The following is a 23,099-nucleotide window of genomic DNA, read 5'->3' as shown; positions in this document are numbered from 1 at the left end:
CATGTTATACCTTTCTCTGCAATACTGAAGAACCCATTATAAAATAGTTGTTCCCCATGTAGGTATTTACAAAGCGTGATCAAGTCACCCCTTGACCTTCTCTTTGTTAAACTAAATAGATTGAGCTCCTTGAGTATCACCATAAGGCATGTTTTCTGATCCTTTCAACTTTCTGTTGGCTCTTCTCTGAACCCTCTCCAACATACCAACATTCTTCTCGATATCAGAACTGGATGCAATATTCCAGCAGCGATTGCGCTACTGCCAAAGAACAGAGGTAAAATAACCTCTCTACTTCTACTTGAGAGTCTCCTGTTTACTCATCCAAGGATACATTCACCCAGCATTGCACTGGGAGCTCATGTTCAGAGGATTATCCATCATTATCCTCAAATCTTTTTCAGTCACTGCTTCCCAGATTTGAGTCCCCCATCCTGTAAGTATGGCTTACATTCTTTGTTCCTAGATGTATAATTTATATTTACCCATATTAAAACACATACTGTTGCTCAGTTTACAAAGCAATCCAGATCACTCTACATCAGTGACAAGAACTCTTTATAATAAACCACTCACTCAATTTCTGCAAACTTTATCAGTAATTATTTTATGTTTTCTTCCAAGTCAGTGATAAAAATATTAAATAGCATGGGCCAAGAACAACCCCTGCAGCACTCCACTAGAAAGACAGAGGCTCAATGATAATTCCCTGTTTACAGTTACATTTGGAGATCGATCAGTTAGCCAGTTTTTAATCCATTTCATATGTGCCAAGTTAATTTTATATTGATCTAGCTTTTTATTCAAAATGTAATGTATTACCAAGTCAAATGTCTTACAGAAGTCTGAGTATATTACATCAACGCTATTACTTTTAATCAACCAAACTTGTAATCTCAACCCAAAAAAAATCAAATTTATGCTCATAAATGAGCAATTCCAATTCCTCTTTTGTTACACAAGCTCCTAGCATCGGTGTATAGGCAATTAAAGCATTTCTTCTCTTCATGTCCGTTGGTTCCTTGACTAACTTTGTTCTCAACATCTTGATTCTGTGCTAAATGAATGCTCATATCTACCCTCTTTTTACCCTCCCCTTTTGTTATGGGGTTAACATCCTTCTGACTACCCAAGCCGGCCTGTTCCTGAGGAGACTGGCTCTTCTTCTACTGAGGTGGAAGCCACCTAGATTATACAGCCCCCTCTACCTATGGCAGGTGGACCAATGTTCCACAAAACCCAAACTCTACAGCACTTACCTAGCCAGCGGGTCTCCTCCAGAATCTTCTGTCTTCTAGCTTCCTGTGTTTGCAGTACAGGAAGGATCTCAGACAAGATCACTTGGACATTCTTCTTCTTCGGCATGCTTCTGAGGTCATCTGTTATTTGTGAGCTATCCCACGATGCCATATCATTAGGGCTGATTATGAACCATCACCAATGGAGACTTGCCCGCTGACTTCAGAAGCCTATCCAATCTTAGAATGACATCTCATTTCTTGGCAGTGGAGCTTGGTACACCCTAAAATAAATTAGCCCGCACTCCTGCCAGTGCACAAAAGAATGTGGCCTTACCCAAATCCATACAGTTATTTCTGGGGCCATTAGCCAACCCCACTAACCCTTACTCCCTAGATACTGTACTGTACAGCTGTAATTTATAGCAAAAATTGCCCAAGTGTTTTATTAATGTTGCTTTGATGATAAATCTAGCCTGAGTGGACAACAAATTACCACTGAGATTTTCAAAGCCACGTACGAGATTTGGAAGCCCATTTCCCATTAATTTTAGACAATGGATCCAATATCAAACATACAATAGCTTTCATATATGCCAGAGGAGTAGCTCATCAGTAGTGATGTTGCACTTCACATATGAAATATCATAACACCAAGTAGCTTCCATTAACTCTCTGCATTCTTTATTATCTTATAATTTCCAAAAAGGAAATCTAAAGATAAGACTATCACGAGAACCAAATCCCAATGGCGTTCTCACGTTAACCACAACCCTTTTATGGTCCCTTGTTCAATTAATAGATCATTTTATCGAGTATTCACTGGACTATCAAACTATTTTTAATAATTCTAAGCTTTATGTTTATAATGAGACTGATACACAAATTCTAAAGATTATGTGCAATAAAATTAAGCTTTTTAAACAAGTAGGGAGATGCGCTTAGATGTCCTGGGCTAGAATACTATATTGTAAAACTGTAGCCCATGGCTCCAATCCAGCCTGCAGAGTAATTTAATCCAGCACACAGAGAAATCAGGAAAATGGCCTTTGCTGTATCGAATCAGCAATGCTGGTAACCATGCTGCCTTCTATCAGATACTAAGAGGAAGAACTGTTAGTCATACCAACTTAGCATAGAGTAACTATTAGGACAAAATACCAGCAGGAATATTATAGTCCAAATTTTCCGTGTATGTAAAGTGACTTAATTCCACTGATAGCAGGAACTACACTGATTTACATCACCTGAGAATCTGGCCTTATAATTTCATATTTTTATTTTTGTTTTAAATTAACAGAGTGATCTAGCTTTGGGATGTTTCAGGAAACCAAGGTTTGGGAGGGATGGTGGATGAGTTTTGGAGTGCAAAGGGAAGGGCAATGAGCCATTTGTAATTTTGACAGTCTGTTGGATGAGATAATTCTGAAGATTATGAGAAAAGAAAGCATAAAAGGAAGCCCTTTAAAATACATTTGAACCACATTTACAGCAGGTTCCAATGCATACATGATCATACCAAAGACGCAAGAGAAACAACCGTTGTTCTTGGGCAAATTAAGCCTGTGAACTTTCAGTTTTGCAATAAATCCCTCCCTCCTTCAACATAGAGAGGAAAAAAATCTCTCTTGAAAAACATTCTTAATGAATTTCTTCATCCAATCTGGTTGTATAGAATGAAAAATCATCAGCATACATGCTATCAATAGTAATGAGTCATACTTGGGGCCAACACAAAGGTCACAGGTTGCTTGATTTTTTTTTTCCTAATTGCAATGGCTAGTGCTTCCACAAAATTGCCATAAGATGGGATTGCCATTGGGCAAAAAAGGGGAATTTGAAATACAACTATTTGTCATGTGTCAAGCCAACCAGGGCAAAGTCTTGTCACCAACTGATGATTCTTCAGTGAGCTCTGTGACATGTGTGGCTGGTTACAGCCCAGTTACTAATTGCCCATATCTCAGACTGCCACTAATACTGGCATTCCTTTTTGAAGTTCGCAGCGGAGCAGTCAAGAAACAAGTGCCCAATTCAGCCCCCAGAAACATGCATGCATCTCCTACCGACCGCAGTGAGAACCATGCATGTATATGTGAGAGAAAAAAAACAAGTAAAAAAAAAGTTTAGATGCACAAAACTTTTAAATGATCAACACAACTACAGCTGAGGGTAACAGGGCTCATTGGCAGGGCACGGCAAGAAATATTGCACAACCATTGTTCATGCTGCTCCTGTTGTGTAATGGCTTAGTCCAAAACCCACTGAAGTCAATGGGAGTCTTTCCGTCGGCTTCAACATGTTTTGGATCACACCCCTGATAGATAGGGCAATTCATTTCCTAGTCCTGTATGTCTGACACATTTCATAAGCGCTTAAAATAAGTGATTAAAAATTATACCCAAAGAAGAATTTAAGCCAAATTGCCTTGTCACTCAAATGTGTAGACTCATTCCATCCATTGTTAGAATCCAACAACGAACAGGTAACATGAGCATTTAAGTCCCCTCCTTCCAATGTATTAATTTAAATTGTCTTCAAAGGCTTCTCTAATTTTAAGAGCATTAAATTTTATGCCTCCGGAGGTATTTTTATTAGCTGGGGTTGCATTAAATTGACATTTACAAGGTATTCACTTTTTTTGAGCATGTGACTTAGGTTTTTTGGATGCACGCTTGAGCTGGCCAATTTTTTAAAAAAACAAGTGTTTGTATCGTTTCATAAAGCTTCTCTATGCTTAGACTGTAAACTCTTTGGAGCAAGAACATTTGTCCTACAACTAGCCTATCACGGAGGCTACTAGAAATCAGTAGCCGAGCACAGATTCAGTAGTTTCAAGCTGCGCACAGTTTCATGGCATTCATCGCCGCGTGTCTTTTTTCAACAAAACAAAAACACGCTAAGTGCTAAATTCTTGCTCTTAGAAGACAGAGCTGGGCTTGGAAGGGGCACTACTCAAGCTACAGTGAATAGGGTGACCAGGTATCCGGTTTCAGACTGGAACACCCGGTCGAAAAGGGATCCTGGCGGCTCCAGTCAGCACTGCTGACCGGGCCGTGGACTGTCCGGTTGGCGGTGGCACCACGCAGCTCCCTGCTAGCCTCCCACGTGGCTCCCAGGAAACAGCCAGCATGTCCCCCCTCTGGCTCCTACACATAGGGCAGGAGTGGGGAACCAAGGGCCCATGGGCCAGATCAGGCCCCGTGGTTAATTTCATCCAGCCCATGGCACGCACCCGCCGCCCCACATCCCACCCCCACACACCCCACCGCAGGGCAGGAGCCACACGCCCCAGCTCGCCCTGTTGCGGTGGGGAAACCCTGACTCTTGGCACTCTCTTTGCCCTCATGGGGCTGGAGCCACAAGCAAGGGGAAGCCCCGAGCCTCTGCCCACCCCCACAAGCGGGTGAGTGGCCTGTGATTGATTATTTTCTGTGGGTCAATAGCCCATGACAGAAAAAAGGTTCTTGACCCCAGAGCCCGCACCCCCAACCAGAGCCATCACTCCCCCCCACACCCCCCCCAATCCCCTGCCCCAGCCCTGATTCCACTCCCACCCTCCGAACCCCTCAGTCCCAGCCCAGAGAACCCTCCTGCATCCCAAACCCCTCATCTCTGGCCTCACATCAGAGCACACAACCCCAGCCGGAGCCCTCACCACCACCCCGCCACACCTCAACCCTCTGCCCCAGCTCAGAGTCCCCTCCTGCACCCTGAACTCATTTCTGGCCCCACCCCAGAACTTGCACCCCCAGCCCAGAGCCTGTACCTCCTCCCACAGCCCAACCCCCAATGCCTCAGCCCGGAGCACCCTCCCATACTTCAAACCCCTGGCCTGGAGCCCCCTCCTCCACCCCAAATGCCTCATCCCTGGCCCCACCCCAGAGCCTGCACCACCAGGCGGAGCCCTCACCCCCTCCCGCACCCCAGCTCCCTGAACCAGCCCGGTGAAAATAACAGAGGGAGTGAGGGTGGGGAGAGCAAGCGAGGGGGAGAGGGGGATAAAGTGAGCAGGTGTGGGGCCTCAGAGAAGGGGCGGAGTATGGGCAGGGCCTCCGAGGAGGGGAGGGGCCGGGGATGGGGCAAGAGTGTTTGGTTTTGTGTGAGTAGAAAGCTGGCAACCCTAATAGTGAATGGGGGAATGACTACTCGAAGTCATAAACATTCATTCATAGGTACCGGGAGGAGAACTTAGAATAGTAGAACTTGCTACCCTGTCACAAAGATGAAGCGAGCACCTCTACCAGTGCTCTGCTCTGGGGTGGAACATGGCAGCTATTTAACAGCACACAGCAGCATTGTGTAGGAGTTTAGGGCAGGAAGTGAAAAGAATACCACACCCTATTGAAAATGGAGGGAGAATTCAGAGAGAGAAAATGCCATTATCTGCCATGGGGTTCTGCCAGGGCGTTGGAGTTAATATCCATACTGCCGTAATAATTGTAGCGGGCTCATAAATGACCATATGTGGTCAGGACCCCACTCTATGTCTCACCACAAAGGCAGCACTTCTGACAGAACACTGACCCCTACCACTCTATTCGAATGCTGGAGCCATGAGCCCCACTTACTGAATCACTTTCACAGGGTTTTCCTCGATGTGTCAAGTGCATAGCTTCCAAAATGGGACAAGATTCGAGTCTGAGCTAGCCTCATTCAGAGGCTGACGTTTGTATTTTGCAAGCTGATAGCCTGGCAGGGACCCTCTGTGCCAGACCACACCTAAACCAGTCGGGAAGATTCTGCTTGGGATGGGTCAGAGGAAAGCGCTCTGCATCTATCTATATGGAAATTCCCATCCTCCTTGTGGATTCACAAAGACAGTGACCTCTATTCCAGTGTAGAATAATGGAGATGCAGCCACAAGAGAGTTAGGATGCAGTCAAGTCTCTGAACCCCCCCAAGCTCCCTACCCAAAACACTCAACTACTTAGGCGTTTATGCAGGAGGGGTCAAATTCTCCCTTGAGGAATGGAATGCGCTATCTTTCATGGTATATAGCATCTGTCCATTATGTAGCTTTTTTACAACTCATTTGAATGAGTCATTTGGAAAGTCCCACAATTCACTTTACTGAGCTAAACACTAAAAGCTCTCTGGTTTAGTCTCTTGCTGTAGTCCGGCTGTTCCATCAAGAAACGTTTTGGTGCATTCTGGCAATTTTCAATGGCAACCTTCTTTCAGGGAAGAAGGATTTCACCACTACATTCAACCCAACCCTGATCTTTACGCTCATCATTATATTAGTAACTCTTCACTACATCTTCCTTCAGCCTCAAACAAAAAACAAAACAAAACCCAAACTCAAACAAAAATGAGATTTTTTTTTTGTCATTTACCCACATTCCTCTATCCTTCTGGGAGGGTCACAAGCCAAAAGGGACGTGGAGTCAACCAAAAAAGAAAACGGTTTAGAGTCCCATGGTAGGAGAAACAAATAAAAGAATAATTCACCCCTGTAATGTAGGAACAAAAAATTAAGCCTTCTGGAGACAAGCGTAACAGTTGCCTTTTACATGTAATTGTGTAAACCTTCTGTTTTCAGGGGAGCGAAGCAACCAGCCAGCAAAAATTAGGCTCTTGAAAGACAAGTAGTAATACTTTCAGGACCTGAAACGCTGCCTTCTCCCATTCCCCTAGGAGAGTACTTTTAGTGGGAGCGGGAAAATGCTATAATTTTCCATCTGGAAAACCACTTTCCCTACTTTTTTCTCCTCAAATGATCGGCTCTAGATCTCAACGACAGGGGGAGTTTTTCCCCTTTAACAAACAGAGCAATGAGCTTCTGCTAAAAAACAAAAAAACAGTCTCTAGAACACACTTACAACAGGTGAATGAGACACAGGCACAAATCAGTGTAATGGTGAAACACAGGCAGGAACATTATAAAGCTTACAGAATATAAAGCTCTGATGAGAACAAGCAACACAACAGATAATTGGTCCAATGCAGAGAAAACACCTTGCCATCAAGACACTACATTGCATATATGTTTCTCTGATGCTCAATATTCTATATTATTGGCATACATCAAAGTCCCCAGTGACCCATTTCTCATTGCTGGGCCCTTCATTCCTCCAGTGGGTACCTCCGACTGTTTGTATATAGAGACATACATGCTCCCTGCCCGCACACTATCATGGGACCTGGCTTTGATTTAATCCCATGGCTATCAGTGGATGTTGAGATAAATAATGGCTCCTTCAATCCAAATATCCTCCCCTGGTTAGGCTTTGATTCTGATTTGGGGAAAGTGAAAAACCCAGACTTGGAAAAGGCCTGCACAATGTCAAACCGGCAATCCACTAAACCAGAGTGCTTTAAGAAATTAGGCAGCGAGGTAGGACAGCCTGGACAACCATCCAGAACCCACACCCATCAGAGGTGAAGGCAATTGGAACTGGTCAGAATGGTGCCCGATGCCAGAACAGCTGTTCTTATGCTCTCAGAGAAGCAATCAGTGGAGCCCCTGCAGCATCCAAACTGGCCAATCAAGACAGAGTGGGACTGCTCTTCCCTTCCCACCAGCAAGAGAGGAAGCTCCACATGTAGCCTCAGGCAGAGGGGGACGAGAACGGGGAGCAAGGGGCAGCCCCTCCCTAGGCCCCATAAGGACACAGAGAGAGAGACGTCTTCCCCTGCTGGCTCAGCCAAAGGCCAATCCTAGGGAACAGGCTGGGCCCTGTGATAGCTAATTATCTCCACCTATTTGTACAGGATTATTTGAGCTCTAATCCTCAGTATGGCCCAGTATGGTGAGCAAAGGCTCAAAAGCAGCCTTCCTTATGCACACTCCCTCCCCCACGCACACAATCCCAGTCGTTGCCTGTGCTCCCATCTCCCCTGAGTGCACAGACTGCTCCTTGCTCATGGAAAAATAAGGTGTGGAGCAGGCACGACCACTGCTACCGTAGCCCTCTGAACCAGCTAAGAGTTGCACCTCTTTTAGAAATATCACTACTATATAACAGATATTGCGGTAGCGCCTAGAGGCTAATCAGGCTGGGGCCCCCTGGTGGTAGGTGCTGTGCAAACATATAGTGCACATAGCGGTGGGAATGCTTTCTCTGCACACCTGGCAGCTAGGGTGAGGGGGTACAACGGCTCCCAGAATTCCAGCCGCGGCTTTGCACCCCACTGAGGGGCCATGTAGAGAAGGCACAACTTAATTCTGTTGTTCCCCTTTGACAGAAGGGGATCGCAGGGTGAGAACAAATGTTGCCTGCACACCTTCCTGGCAGTGGAATTGTTTTATGCCATTCTTTGTAATACAAAATGCCACATACACTGCCACCCGAATGTCTCATTTGCCGTTTGGTTAGAAGGGAAATGCTTTGCTTTGTTCCACTCTTCTCACCTGAGCTCCACTTAAGACACCAATTGTATCATAAAACAGATCCTCCCAAGGATCGTATACATTTGTACCAGCAGTACAACACCATCCTAGTGTGTCTTTGCTATTCATTTACAATCTCAGAATGATGAAACTGCAAGTACATTGATTCTTTATTAATAGAAAAATGCTCACAATATCACCCTCACAGTAAAGTGTTTTGTGTATGTCTTCATGAATAAAGTAATGTGCATATTAGGAGGGTGTACTCACATTGCAAATATTTGCATCTGTTTTTAGGTTTTCTGCAGGCATTTTAAAAGCTGAGTGTGCAATTCATGAGGCTGAAATGACAATCTGGGCCCTCTCATGGATGTGTGTTTCTAGATGGTGAAATTTCAATGCGAAGATCACATTTTGTGTCACTCTGGCCCTACAAAAGCCGTGAAAAGCAAAGACAAATGCAACTTGACGTTTGGATTTATTTCAGTTCAAGTGGAGCTCATATACAAGGCCTAACACATGTTCTAGTTAAGGATCTGCACTGTTCTTATCTAAGTGAGGTTGCATTTCCCACTTTCTACGATTTGTATCTCTCTCTAAAAGCTTACCTTAAGTCTACCTAAATCCAGGCATAAGTTGGTGCACCAAGGTACTATGAGTTGGTACAGAGAAATACTAATGCACATTAAAAGCAACATGGTCTAGTTGAAATTGACCAAACATAAAATTCAGCAGACGGAGGATTAAACCCCATTCTTTACCAACCCAGCAACACTGAGCTATTGATGGGTCTCAGGAATGCAGGCTTAAGAAAAGAAAGAAAAAGAAAAGCCATACAGCAATTACTGTGGTTTCTCAGAGGTGGTAAAACAGGGCATACTTTGGATGGAGTTTTTTCTTGAACTCTGAATTTCCTGATTTCCCAGTTTAGATCAAACACCTAATGTTTGGCCTGATGGTGGGCTCTCTGACTTGGAGTCAGCTGGTGTTTTCCCTATACAAATAGCTCAGATTTGGGTTCATTATTTTAAGATCCGTTTCTTCAATATACACTTGCTTGCATTCTTTAAGTCAGCTCAGAATTGTTTGGTGGCTCCTATAATGGAAGTGCAGAGAATGATCTGTTCACCCACCATTGTGCAGGGGATTTGTAGCTGTATGGTAACACACGTTCTCATTAATTTCCTACTTAGGCCAATTTACTAGAAATGGGATAACTACTCAGAGATGGGGGAGCAGAATGAACCTGATAAACAGCTATCCCCAAATCAAATTATTCCCACACACCATAGTCAGATAAACATTTGTATACCTTTCCCAGACTAGGCATATGGCTCCAACTTCCCACTGAAGAATCTGGGGCAGAGCCCAGAAATCCTGAAAGCCAGTCTCTGCTGAATTCAAATCTGGCATACTCTGGGACAAGCAGTGGTCATTAGGGAGTGCAGCCTTAGAGACCACTAAATCCAAATGTGTGTGGTCTAGGGGAAGATAGGGAGAATCTGTTCAATTGCCCACTATGATCAGACACCTCCCCTCCCACCAGGGCATATACGGCCCAGTATTCATTGTGAAAAGTTCCCCATTCCCTCTTTACCAAACTTCTCTGTCATGCCAAATAAGCAGGTGGGGAATTAGTCCCACCTGTGTGTTTGGGGACAGCGGTGTGATGCAATAAGGAAGGCGTCTGGGACTGGCAAATGTGTTTAAGGAGGAAGCTGGAGAACTAGTTGATAGAGGTTTCCTGTGAAAGAGGGAGGTGGATAGGAATATGCAAGGGCAACAATAAAGAGAAAAGTGGTCTTGATCCAAGCTGTTGAACAAGCCAGAGCTCAGTTAACGAGGTGCAGCTCCCACCGCATACCCCATGGCACCGGAGCACAAGACAAACACCACATGAACATTTCAGCCTGTCCGCAGTGGGATGGGCCACCAGGTGGCGGCACGTTTAGCAGCATTATCCAAATCACCCCAGCATTTTACAAGGCAATGAAGAGCCACCAGATGGTAACAACTTGCTGTCATACTAAGAGCCTGATCCTGCACATGAATAGTCTCTCTGAAGTCAACAGGACTTCTCACAGTAGGACTGGCCACAGCAGCGAGTGTATGTGGGAGCAAGCACTTAGGGTTGATTTATATCACAGCTATTTTATTTATTTACTTCCTGAATAAGTTGATCCTGGATAAATAGCTTGTTACATTTTATGCCGTAAATCAGTACTGATTTGGACTTATTCAAGTGCAACCGCTTAGTCAAGTGTTTGGGTTTTCACATTTATACAAACACAGAATTGCTAAACCATGATTCTGTATTTAATTAAAGCACTTGCTACTATATTTCTTGGTGGTTTTGCTTTGCATGCCAAGAATCCCAAATTACATTACTCTCTAAGACAAGAAACAGTTTTATTTGCTTCTTTGACATGCCTTTGTGGTGTCTTTCTGTCGACTTTCCATAGCAGGGATTGACTGATTGGTTTAGCCGATTAATAGCTTTGTAAGTGACAATTTTTGCAATCCTGGCTTTTTATCTTTGACTAATTGCTATGTTTATAATTATTTCAAAGGAAAAATAAAAGGGCTGATCGCTACTAGACAAACTCAGGACAACAAAGTTTTAGGCTGGAACTCATTTTTATGCCTAATCTATAAACAGCTACAAAATTGTGGTTTATAAAGGAAATGGCAAAAGCCTTAGTGACAGCAATGCTTCTGAATACCAATGTAACACACAGATTGGCTCTTGATTTAAATGGAAAGGATTTATACTTTTATTTTTCTGCTGCATGGGTGACACAAATGGATTCCCAGGCCCTACATGAGTACTTCCAGCCCTTCAACTGGGCCTTCCAGAAAATGACTGCTACACCAGTAGAAATTTTAACAGGCTGTAGCATACCTGACCCTCGGCATAGCACCTAGCTCCAACATAGTAAATGGAGCATTGAACTAGTCCCTGTTATTGGCTCTTGGTGTTACCAAAGGGTGACAAATAGGAGCAGAGGCAGGAGACAGGCGATGGTAAAGCAGAAATAATTGAGCATTTGCACCAGATGGGAACAGAGGATAAGCAAGAGACAGGGCTGGCATGCAAAGAGTCAGTGTCCTGGAGTTATGTGATGTGTTGGGAACGGAGAGCAGCAGTAGTAGCTGAAAATCTCAGCTTCTAATGACTGTATGGTCCAGATGCCAAAACATTTGTTTCTCCTCTCTCCCTCCATGCACTTGCAATTTAAAATAAATAAATAAGCAACATTAAGAGGCCATGAATGCAGTTCTATTGCAGACAAATATCAGCAAGAACAACATTAAAGACTGCAGCAGAAAGGAATTTTGCTCAACTAACAACTTTATGCATTTCACAGAAATTCACTTGGGAATAATTCTGCTGAAGGAAATAAAGCAGCCAGTATTACTGACAAATATTTGGAGAAAAACAGATGTTTTCCTTTTAATTCAGTTCAAAACAAAATCTTTATGCTGCATGCTCTTGATTAAGTCTGATGTTTCTTTTACTCTGGGAGACAAATCATGCCCACAGTTACGCCTGGACTTAGTGGTGATGCACGGCAGAATTTTAGTCCCTTGTGTTTAAATTATTACCTCGTTAGAAGTTACCCTTGCTAGAAGCTAGACAAGTACCATTCGCCTGCTAGCATCCATCTTTGCAGGCTGTTCCAATATTTCTATTTAAAACTATTTGATCTACACAAAGCCCTTCTGCCAATTTAAAAAAAAAAAAACACAAAAAAAACCCTTTAACTGTCTCATAGTATCAGGAAAAACAAACAAACTGACATTACATGATACAAGGGTGATGTGGGCCATGGAAGTACCTAGATACAATCAAAAAGTTAACCACAGGGTTTTTACAATTACAAAATACAGTTCCATATAGAGAAAATACACCGAGATAGATCCTTCTGCCTCTGAGTCAGTGTGAAGACTCCCATTGACTTCAATTGCTCAGGATCAGGCCCATAGGGAATTTCATTTCTAGTCATTGGCCCTTATAAAGGATAACTCATTGAGCCATTGCAAAATTGGAGTTTTACAAATTCTATCCAAAGCATGTTCTGGACACAGTCCTGTAAACACTTAGGACTAGGCATAGCGCTTCAACGTGTTACCAGTATCCATGGACTGAACTAAATATAGGTACCCCTCTTCCTCTGTATTATTAAATTCTGGGTCTATGGAAAAAATAAAATGATTGAGGCTCCTCTAGAAAATCCCATCATCAATACTCCTTCTGAATCAGACTTTTAAGCCTAGTAACACTAGTAAATTGACTCACTGGTGACTATCTATCTAAGGTACTCATATGGCCCCCATTGTGACGGCATTCAAGTGCCTCACAATCTTTAATGCATTTATCTTCACAACACTTCTCTGAGGCAGAGTTGTGCTATTAACCCCAGAGAGCAGATGGGGTACCAAAAGACTACACGACTTGCCCAACATCCCACAGGATGTCTGTGGAGGAGACAATAGGAATCAGCAATGGGTCCATGTGAACTGGTGGGGAAGGAAAGTGTTTAACTATTAGTGTGGATAGATTAAACAATAACATTTTAAACACTATTTGAGAAAGCATTCTAGAGATTCCGCACTGTTAGCAGCAGTTCAATGGGACCACTGCTTAGTAGCATGGCCAGCAACAGGTCACTTGGCTAATATAGATGTAGCTTTATGGTAACCATGTCTTCTTGAGACTAGAAGATGTTGATGTCAGTGACTTGGACATCCAAAAAACCATGTATTATAAAGGTTAACATCAAATCCCAAATTTGTCCCGATATTGTCCCAGACATAACTAAACCCCATCTCAGCGTACCAGGAAAAAAAAATGCTGCAAACAGAACTTTCTTCACTAGAATTTGCTGTTTCATTTCATTCTTCTCCTAAATATCACCTAGTCGGGCATGACTACTTTGAAGCAGTGCAATTCTTGAAATAGTCAAATTACAGAAAAAGAGGAAAAGCTGAGTCTGTGGTTAAAAAAGCAAAGTCATTCAGACAAGGATCAGTTGCTTCTTCAGAATTTGAGCAAAATTGATTTTACTTAGATTTGAAACTCTGATCTGGAAAGTAACATTCATTTAACAATAAAAGAGGCTTAATCTGCAGGCTCTTAATAAATAATCTGGTCTCATTAAATTGATATACAATTTTCATATTAGGTCTATGATCTGAAGCATAATGTGCAATATGGATAAAATGCAATGGCAGCCTCCATCCTGAAATAGTCAGTGAATCAATGTATTGGCCCCGGCCTTGGGTCTTCCCTTGAATTCCCTATTTGTGTGGTGCATTCTGACTTGCAACAAATCCCAGGTGAAGATAAATACCTTTAAAGAGGCAGCTATGGGGCTGGAGAAGCATTTCCTGGGTAGGATGGGTGGGGAGCACCTTTTTCTGGAGAACCCTGGGCTTGAAGGAGGAGAGGATCTGCCTATTGGAACGTGCCTTGAAGACTGCAGGAGAAGAAGTGGCCATCCAACTGCCCACCAGTTAGACCAAGAAAGAGGGGGATGAACAAACAGTCCCCTTCCCAAAATGTAAAGGTAGAAGACTAGTCAACATGTAGGAAAGAGTCCTGAAGCCCACCGAGCATTCACCTGGTTTCAGGTTTTAATATAAAACCTTGTAAAATGTATTAGGACGGGGTATGATCTTCTTCAATAATTCCCACTTATGTTTGGATTCTTTTCTGTTCAAATACACTCCAAGTGGGGAGCATGCAGCCTAGTCCACTAGGAAGGTAAGGTCACAGTAAACCAGATGGGGTATCGGAAACAGAGCAGGCAGTAGTGGAATTCACCACTGAACACACTAAGGCAGACTGTGGCTAGTACTGAATAGGGGACCAAGTAGCCGTCCCCTTGCTTCCTGGAAATTCTAGCACCAGACACATCAAGGGGACATAATATGACACGGCAGAAGATGGGGCGATGGCTGTGTACCCGTCTGTACGAATTGATGGCATGGAGGGGGGAAGAGGCTGCACTTCCAGAAGGTGATGTGGAAGTTGCCTCTAAGGACCCACCCTCAATGGCACTAAAGGCATTCTACCTGCCTTCAGCTTCATGGGCAGAACATCTCCAGAGACTGACAGTGGGCCAGGACTCCCTCTTCCCCACTAAGCTTTAGAAGCCAAAAGCCACAATGCACATGAACAACTTCAAATCCCAGGAGTCATTTTGGAGATGCTACATTCACAGGGTTTTGTTTTTTTTAGTACAAAGCATTCACGACAAGTCTAAAAGCCTCAGCTAAACAATTGTTTCCATTTTTTAAAAACATTGGTCAAATTCATCTCTCTCTTTACCCCAAAGAGGCATGGAAGAAACCACTGCTTTAAGTGCCTCCAGCATACCATGTTCATAGAATATCAGGGTTGGAAGGGACCTTGGGTGGTCATCTAGTCCAACCCCCTGCTCACAGCAGGACCAATCCCCAGATAGATTTTTGCCCTAAGTGGCCCCCTAAAGGATTGAACTCACAACCCTGGGTTTAGCAGGCTAATGCTCAAACTACTGAGCTATGTTGGTAATTTCCTTTCAGCAATGAGCAGATTCATAAAATTGCCTGCGATAAAAAGTAATTAATCTGAGCCCCTCAGAACAGGAGGTTATGGCCCGGGGACTCCGATGAAGCCAAGTCCTTTAAATGTTAAACATTTCAGGGGCTATGGAATATTACAGCTGCAATCCTTATCGCTCTTATTATCTCTCCAGCAGCAGCTAGATGTGACTGATAGTGAACAAGAGAGTTGGGGGGGTGGGAGGCTGTTTTTGAAAGAAAGAACTAATCCAAAGGATTTAGGCAAAAATACAGCAACCCCAGTCAAGCCAGAAAATCCTAAAGCAGAGTCAGCTCACAAGTTCGGGAGTGTTGTGATCCAGGGACAACTGTCCTTTGAGAACTGAAAAGCCAGCACTGTTAAGTAAACGGTAGGAGCGTGTCCCTTGCAATACCTTATCCAGTTGAACTGGAAATTGAGGGGCAGGGACCCATGCAAGACCCAAGCATTAGTTTTCAGCCAGACTGACTGGCTCACTCATGTCTAAACCAGGCAATTGGGCACTGGGAATGAATATAAATTAAATTCAGACTGGACTAAAGTGACTGACAGTAGAATGGACTTCAGTGAACTAAATTAAATTCGGAGTAGTAGGAAAGATATGTAGGTCACCTATTCACGTTCAGAGCATAAAATTATAAAAGCCTTGTAAACTCTAAGAGTACGTCTACAGTACACTGGAGCTGGAGGGTAGTTTCCAGCTCAAGCAGACATGCTAAAAGTAGAAGCGTAGCCACAGCAGTGCAAGCGGCAGAAGGGGCTAGCTGCCTGAGTACTCACTAGGGGTCAGACAGGATAGTATTTGGGGCAGCTAGCCCCTCCTGCTGCCATCAAGAAGAGCAAATGTGTGTATGTCTATCCGAGCTCCAAATTCGGAGCAGAAATGATTGAGTTTTGACAAGAATGTCTTCATCAACGTTTGTCGTGTAACGAGGCCACCAGACATTTAAACACACACTCCCTCTCACTATGCCCAGTAAATCCTTAGGCATATACTCGTTGCTATATATTTCACCCCAAGAATACTGTTCTGTTCCATCCAGGTTCTTATACCATCAGTATCTTAGCTCCTTCCAGTGGCGCATTTAGCACCATGACTAACATTTGCTGTGTGAGGCTGTTCCCCGTTCCCCCCCATACCCTTTCCCCCAGAGGAGAAATGCGTCTGCTCTGCCTTATGCAGCTGGGTGAGAAGCGGTGCTCTCACTCACAGAAAATTTAAGAGTTCAGAATTATTCCTTATTCCACACCGGGAAAAAACTGAGGTTACCTTTCAACATTTTTTATGAAAAACAAGAGAGAGCCAGAAAGACAGACAAACCCTCGAACAGCTAATGATGGTTAATGCTCACCTGGGAAGTGGGAGTCTCAGCTTCAAATCCCGGCATCTCTCACACACCAGGTGAGTGATCTAACCAATGGATTATGAGACCCCTCACCCCATGCCAGAATAGACAAAAGCCTGATAATTAGGGGAAACCCCTGGGATGTGGAAGATGCAAGTTCCATGCCTTGAATCAAGCAGAGCTGGGTCTTGAACCTGGATCTCTCACTTCATACATGAGTGCCCTGACTAGCCACATGTTTTGCCCTGGTGAAATGCTAACTGAAACTTGATTCATTGTCATAGAAATGTTTTCATTTTGACAAACTGGCATTGTGTGTCAAAAAATTCTCAACCAATGCTAGTAGCGTTTTGTTTTGGTAGGGTTTTGTTTTGTGTATAAGCACTAGAGTACCCACCTTCTCTTCCCCATATCTATTATATACACAGGAGTTTGGAGCAAGCACATTACAGGCTGGTCTGAAATGTGACCTGGAAATTTTTTAACTGGGAATTTGCTCATTTTTGCTTTTTACTATTACTTAAAGGAGGCCTGATGGGTTTGTTACGTTTTTTCTCTCTTGCTTGTTTTACACCTTGAAAATATCAGGAATGTGAATTCTGATCTTCCCTGGTTTAGCAGAAGACATCTGGGGGGAGGGGGGTGTCTTAGAGATGTTTATTAGGAGCTTTTAAACCTTAAATGAGTGTGTGAAGAGTAAGAGTCTTTAAGAAAAACATACTTTATCCAAAATTTTAATTAGGCCAGGCCTGCACACAGATTTTGTATTGGTTTAATTATTTCAGTTAGCGGTGTGGTTTTAAAAACAAATCAAAATAATTATACCAGTCAAAGCCCTGGTATGGATCCAGTTATACTGGTCTTGTAGTGGTACAGCTTATTCCTCTTCCCGCATGGATATAAGCAAGACCTGTATAAGGCGACGTCTACATGTACAGCGCTACTGCAGCACAGCCGCACCAATCCAGCTGCATCGCTGCAGCGTGTCCGGTGAAGACGTGCTACACCAACGGGAGAGAGCTCTCACCCACGGGCATACAAAGAACACCTCCGTGAGTGGCAGAAGTTGTGTCAGGGGAGAGAAGCTCTCCCGCCGACATAGCACTGTGTACACGAGCATTTGTGTCGATGTACCTTATGCAGCTCACAAGAGTGGTCTATTCATGCCGCTGATCAACATAAATTATGCTGACATAGGCTGTAATGTAGACAGTCTAAGCACTCTTTTTTTTTTAAACCTATGTAAGTATGTCCACACTAAGGGATTTATACTATTTTAACTGTACCAAAATAGGTAAAGCACTGCCACTGTGGTGTGTGGACAGGACATAAGTCATTGAAGTTAACTAGATGTGAACAACAACAAACAGAAAGGAGTTTTAAACAGTCTCACTAAAAATCCTGTTCTTTCTCAATTGCTCCGCTTTCAGCCTCCTGACTCCTGTGAGAACCACACATGGCAGACACTAGTCGTGAAACTTATCGCGCTTCTGGGAGGCGTTCAGATGCTACAGGGGTGCAGGCTGTGTAAGAACCTAAATAGACTAGAATTGTGATGTCATCATTCCACTAGTTCCTGAGGCATCAGAGTCTTCACAGTGCAGACAATGCCTGAATTTTTAATGTAAAAACCCAGATGTTTAAAAAAAAAAAAAAAGGCAGCAGCAGCACAATTCAACCTTTCAGACTTTATAAAGAAGCATAAAAAAGGGCACCAGACCAATTTGTTAATTTAGTTTTGCAAGTCATCTTTCAATGACACAGCCCACTATTACCAGCACCCTACTCGCTACCCAGGCCTCCTGCTCTATCAGGCTAAAAGGTTACCACCCCAATACACCTGACCCCCACTAACCCAGGGATCAAACCCCTATGGTTGATCCTGAACTCAGCCTCCAGGGTAGCAGTGCATCTCAGTGCCGCCAACCCCTCCGGATAGATGTTCTCACCAGTTTAAGTTAACATTAATTATTAACAAAGCAGAGAAAAAGATACCAGCACAGTAATTGTCCTCTGCTACACTGCAGCTTTGAGATGGTTCAGTTTTAGCCTAAGGAAAAATACTTTAACCATCCTATTTTAGACATTACCATGCATCAGTGATCATGACTGTAAGTTTATTATCCTGAAAACAAAAACAACAGACAAAAATATATATGATTACATCTAAACAACTCATAAAAAAAAAGAGGAAGGAGCAGCATTTCTAAGGGAACCACTGGCTTTACAGATCACATCAGCTAATACCCCATATTAAGCTACGGCATTTGCAATGGGGTGCCATATAGAGTATTTGCAGCCCTACTGGGGAAAACTATTTAAAGCCTAATTAGCATGAAATTTTTAGAATGCAAATGCTTTTCATTTAGACATAAAACAAAATGCCATGGCATTTCTTCCATCCATTTATCATAAACATGTTAATTACTGTGTAACAAATAATTCCTGCTGGAATCCATGTGTTTTGAGGAAGTCAGAGAGCTGACTCAGGCAAATAAGATGAGCCACAAAGTAGTAGTTAATATCTTATGACATACTGATAATAAAACAAGGACTCTGTTAAAGCTTTTGTTGTCAAATTAAGGCTAAGCTATTTCCATTGGAATAACTCAATTATAAGTAGTCATTATCTAATTAACTTTATTCAAACCAGGAATGCTAGGAGCACTTTTATTTTGATACATGTATTCATAACATATATATTTGTGGGCCATGCACTACAAAGCTTACCATGTAAATGCTGTATTTATCATCTCACTGTTTTTAAGTAGCCTGGAATAGGCTTCATTTATTAACACTGAATCTTATTAACGTTGGCTGAAATTCATTCCCGTCCTGAGGTCCAGCACAAGGCCTATTGGACCACATAAATCCTTTGGGGTAAATCCTCAGCTGGTGTAAATTGTCAGAGCTCCAGGGAAGTCAAGTGCAAACTACATCAGTTGATAATCTGCCCCCCTGGGGCTAAGTAGAATTTGTGTTGGTCGTCACAGAAGTACATTTCATCTTTTGAAAGTCACTTGAAAAGAAAAAAAAACCTCTCTTTTCCTCCCCTGAATCCCCAAAAATCTTGGCAGGCCAAAATCTACATGCCTTTCTCACACAAACAGTCCCACTGAGCCTGAAGAGAAATTGCTGAATACTGTTGACAAGATGGTGGTAACTGGCAGAAAAGCTTTGCTTGGCTAGATAGTGTGAAATAGTACATATGCCAATCCATCAAACACATTAATATAAGCAACATGAACCCATTTTTGGGCTGAACTATTGTGGAATACTTCACCCAGATGGAAAGAAAGAGGTAAACATTTTATGTTGCAGACACAGAGTGTTAGGAAGTAAAATTAAATGAAAACTGGAAAACTACCAATTTTGCATGCTTGAGTATATATAAGAACAACATAAGCACAAAGTGGAATTTTATGTAGCAGATTTTTCCCCCCAATTATACAAATTAATTAGATATATTTGTTTCTCTATGATAAACAGCAGCATGTATTTGAGTGTACAATTCCAAAGGTGTAAAGAAGACACTTTAACTATTGGCAAACACAATATTTGCACTTTTTTCTCTCTCCTACAGTTGACAAAATGTTCTACAATTGACATAACACCTGGCAATGTTACATGGCACACATTTTACATATGATGTGTATATATGTTTACATATATACTTAAATAACATATTGAGGGCCAATTCTCCTCCAAGTCAATGGAAGTTTTACCGTGACTGCAGTGGGAGCTCAACTGGACTCTAAAGGACAAAACCAGGGTTCATTCTATACATGTTTTTATTCAACTCAACTAGACTGACTGTGTAAATATAATTTCATATTTATTTAGAGATGACATCTGTTATTGAAATGAAATGACAGCTACTCCATTGGCTTAGCTGGCAATAACTTTGCACTCTTCTAAACAGACCTTCTGCACCATCTCTGTTGTCCACCTACACGATACGCAGCACAATCCATCAACAGCAAATTGTCATAAATACTCCTCCAAAGTAGCAGACTAATGACATTATTATTTAGTAAGATGAAAAGTAGAGAGAGAAATATTTGGAAAACACTGTAATGTTCCCATAGCCAAAGGGTCAAAATCTAAATGCTCAGCTCACAGACTGATCAGCAAAATCCTACAGTTTTGGTAGCAGGGGGAAAAAAGAAAAAAAAGGATTTTAACTATGTAAACACCTGGTGGCATTTCTGTATTACTTTGTGCCTTATGGTATTCCTGGATTTGCCTATGTGACGTTTCTGTATAGTTATCCTTCAAATTAAAAATAATAAAGTTTTTTTAAAATCTGCTAATTGATGCCAGGGTCAGCCAGGTAAATTCCTGCACAGCGGAACTAAGACAACTAGGCTGAAAAACCAAACTGATTGCCAGACCATGGAGAGAGAAAAGGGTTATATCACTGAAGCAAAATGCTCAGTTCCAGATGATGAAGCCAGAAAGAGAACTACAGCTATCCCGTATCTGTAATGAATCCAAGTGGTAGAGCTATTTGCGGGGGTGGGGGGAGGGAACAGAAGAGGACATAATTCCCACCATACTGGGAAAAGACCACAAAAGTGAGATCATAAACTTGTAAGAAAGTTTACAAATCTATTCAGTATAAATCTATTCAGTATAAAATCCCCGTGTGCTGTTTAGCCCTTTTCAATGTATCGTGATTACAAAACTCCTATATAGCATCTGTTAGAGATTACCAGTGTACAGAGGTGTCATATTTTGTCTTAAAAAAAATTGCCACAGCAGTAAAACAAGGATACATTTCCTATATCATGCAAATATAAAGTTTAATTATTTTTAACTTGAAAGGGAAACAGATCAATACACAGGATAATCTATTGTCATTTGGATTATGAAGATGTTTTAGAGTTTACAATCACAAAAGTGGTTATAATCCTGCAATTACTATCAAGCTAATCGGTAGTTTCTTCCTGCTTGTGTTTTCATGTTGTCAGTGGGGCAGTAATGAAAATGAATGCCACATTTGTGAACAGAATGTCTGTAGGCTTGTTTACCACATTTCCAACAACAACGTCTGCTTTATCATGCATTTCAAAGTAGGGATAATTTAAGGATCTTTGAATTTCATACATAAAAATACTCTCTAAAAAACAAATCTAAAGCTTCTGCAAAATGATGGGGGAGTGGGAGATAAAGATGTGAAATGGATGACATCCAATAATTCACCTGAGTCAGACAATATGTGGACATGGAATGATTCATCTAATTCACAAACTACTACTCTCAGGTAAATCACTTCATGCTTCATCCTCCTACAAACATTATTCTATGGATATTCTAATTTCACCAGCAAAACCAGAAAATTCTGGCCTTTTGCCTCTCAGATCTCTAAGCGCCTCTCCCCCGCAAAGGAAAGAAAAAAAAAAAAGAATGAGCATAAAAGATTTTCACTACAGCATCTAGGAATCATTTCATTCCACTTACCTTTGAGTAACTTCTGCCCTTCCATGATATTTTGCGAAATCAAAGCTGTGTAATCTTCTTCTGAAAAGCCAGGCTTGCAAGTGGGTCTGACTGTAAGATCCCCATTGTGCGCCTGCAGAGAACAACCAAAGGGAAACAAACAACATGACTTGTGTTTGTTATGATATTGTTGTTCAGGTGTTGAGGAGCAGGGGAACCTGAACAACAAGGCAATGTGCAATAAAAGATGGATCCGGTGAACCTGACAAGGAGTCTATAGGAGTGGATCCAGACCGTATTAGAAAAATTAAGCTGAACAGAAAATAGTGGCATGAAATACAGTAAGGAATCGTTATTCATAGGAAGCCTGGTTTGCTGGGTATGATTAAAAGGGGTGGAGAGGGCGATCAGCAATTCATCAATGACAACAGTGCTCCTATATTGCAGGCATCCTTTGCCCTGATCTTACAACCTTAAAAATCAGTGGGAGTTTTGCTGTCCTTAAGGAGGATCGGGGCCCCACACTATCGGGCTGGAATGTGATTAAAAATAATTCAGCGAGAACTGGGAAGAGCAGCACCCGTCTGAATTTGACAGTTACCCGGCCCACCAACTCCACCCCATCCCCCGAAAGGCTCTTGAAGTTCCAGCGAAGCTACACTGCGCGGCTGCTCTGCATTCGAGACGTTAAGCACCGGGCACCTCGCCTAGCAAATCAGGGCCGAACTGCTGAGCAATAACCAGCTGGCAGGGAGCGAGGGTGCACGCAAGCCTGAAACACAAGCACATGCACAGGCAGGTTAATCGAGAACAGACCCCCTAAGGATGACCCCACACCTGCTGCCCCGAGCCAAGGCAGCCTATTAGCATTGCGCAGCCCCCCACCTGCCTGCCTTAAAGGGAAAGCTTGGCTGCTGCAAGCAACTTTCTCGTCCCTTCACTCCTCTTTGCAGAGCGAAGGACTGGGCTCCAGACGCGGTGCTCCCCGCATTACCCCGAACCTAGGGCAGGGAAGGGGGCGATGTGATGCTCTCGGACTGCTGGATAACTGCCCCTGCTCAGCTTCGGCCACAGCATCAAGCATCGGCCGGGACAACTCCCCCTAAAGCTCCTTGTCTGCAAATAAATGCTGGTGGCAAGAGACGGTC

General features: G+C 42.8%; 1 protein-coding gene across 11 annotated transcripts in view; it reads right to left on the bottom strand.

Annotated features, from left to right (window-relative positions):
- Positions 1–23,099, bottom strand: part of CDH4 (cadherin 4) — an 823,907-nt gene that overhangs the window by 591,600 nt on the left and 209,208 nt on the right. For 8 of the 11 annotated variants that reach the window (XM_039498098.1, XM_039498099.1, XM_039498101.1 and 5 more), the window contains one exon: positions 21,973–22,084. In XM_039498098.1, coding sequence (XP_039354032.1) covers positions 21,973–21,997 — 25 coding nt within the window. In that variant the 5' untranslated portion in view covers positions 21,998–22,084. Of the gene's footprint in view, positions 1–21,972; positions 22,085–22,653; positions 22,725–22,767; positions 22,787–22,836; positions 23,070–23,099 lie in introns of those variants that run through there. The other 3 variants (XM_039498102.1, XM_039498103.1, XM_039498104.1) reach the window with 3 other exon arrangements.

Source organism: Mauremys reevesii, linkage group 13, assembly GCF_016161935.1.
Source record: "Mauremys reevesii isolate NIE-2019 linkage group 13, ASM1616193v1, whole genome shotgun sequence".
In the NCBI taxonomy this organism is placed as follows: domain Eukaryota; kingdom Metazoa; phylum Chordata; order Testudines; family Geoemydidae; genus Mauremys; species Mauremys reevesii.
This window is presented reverse-complemented; position numbering and strand designations above follow the sequence as displayed.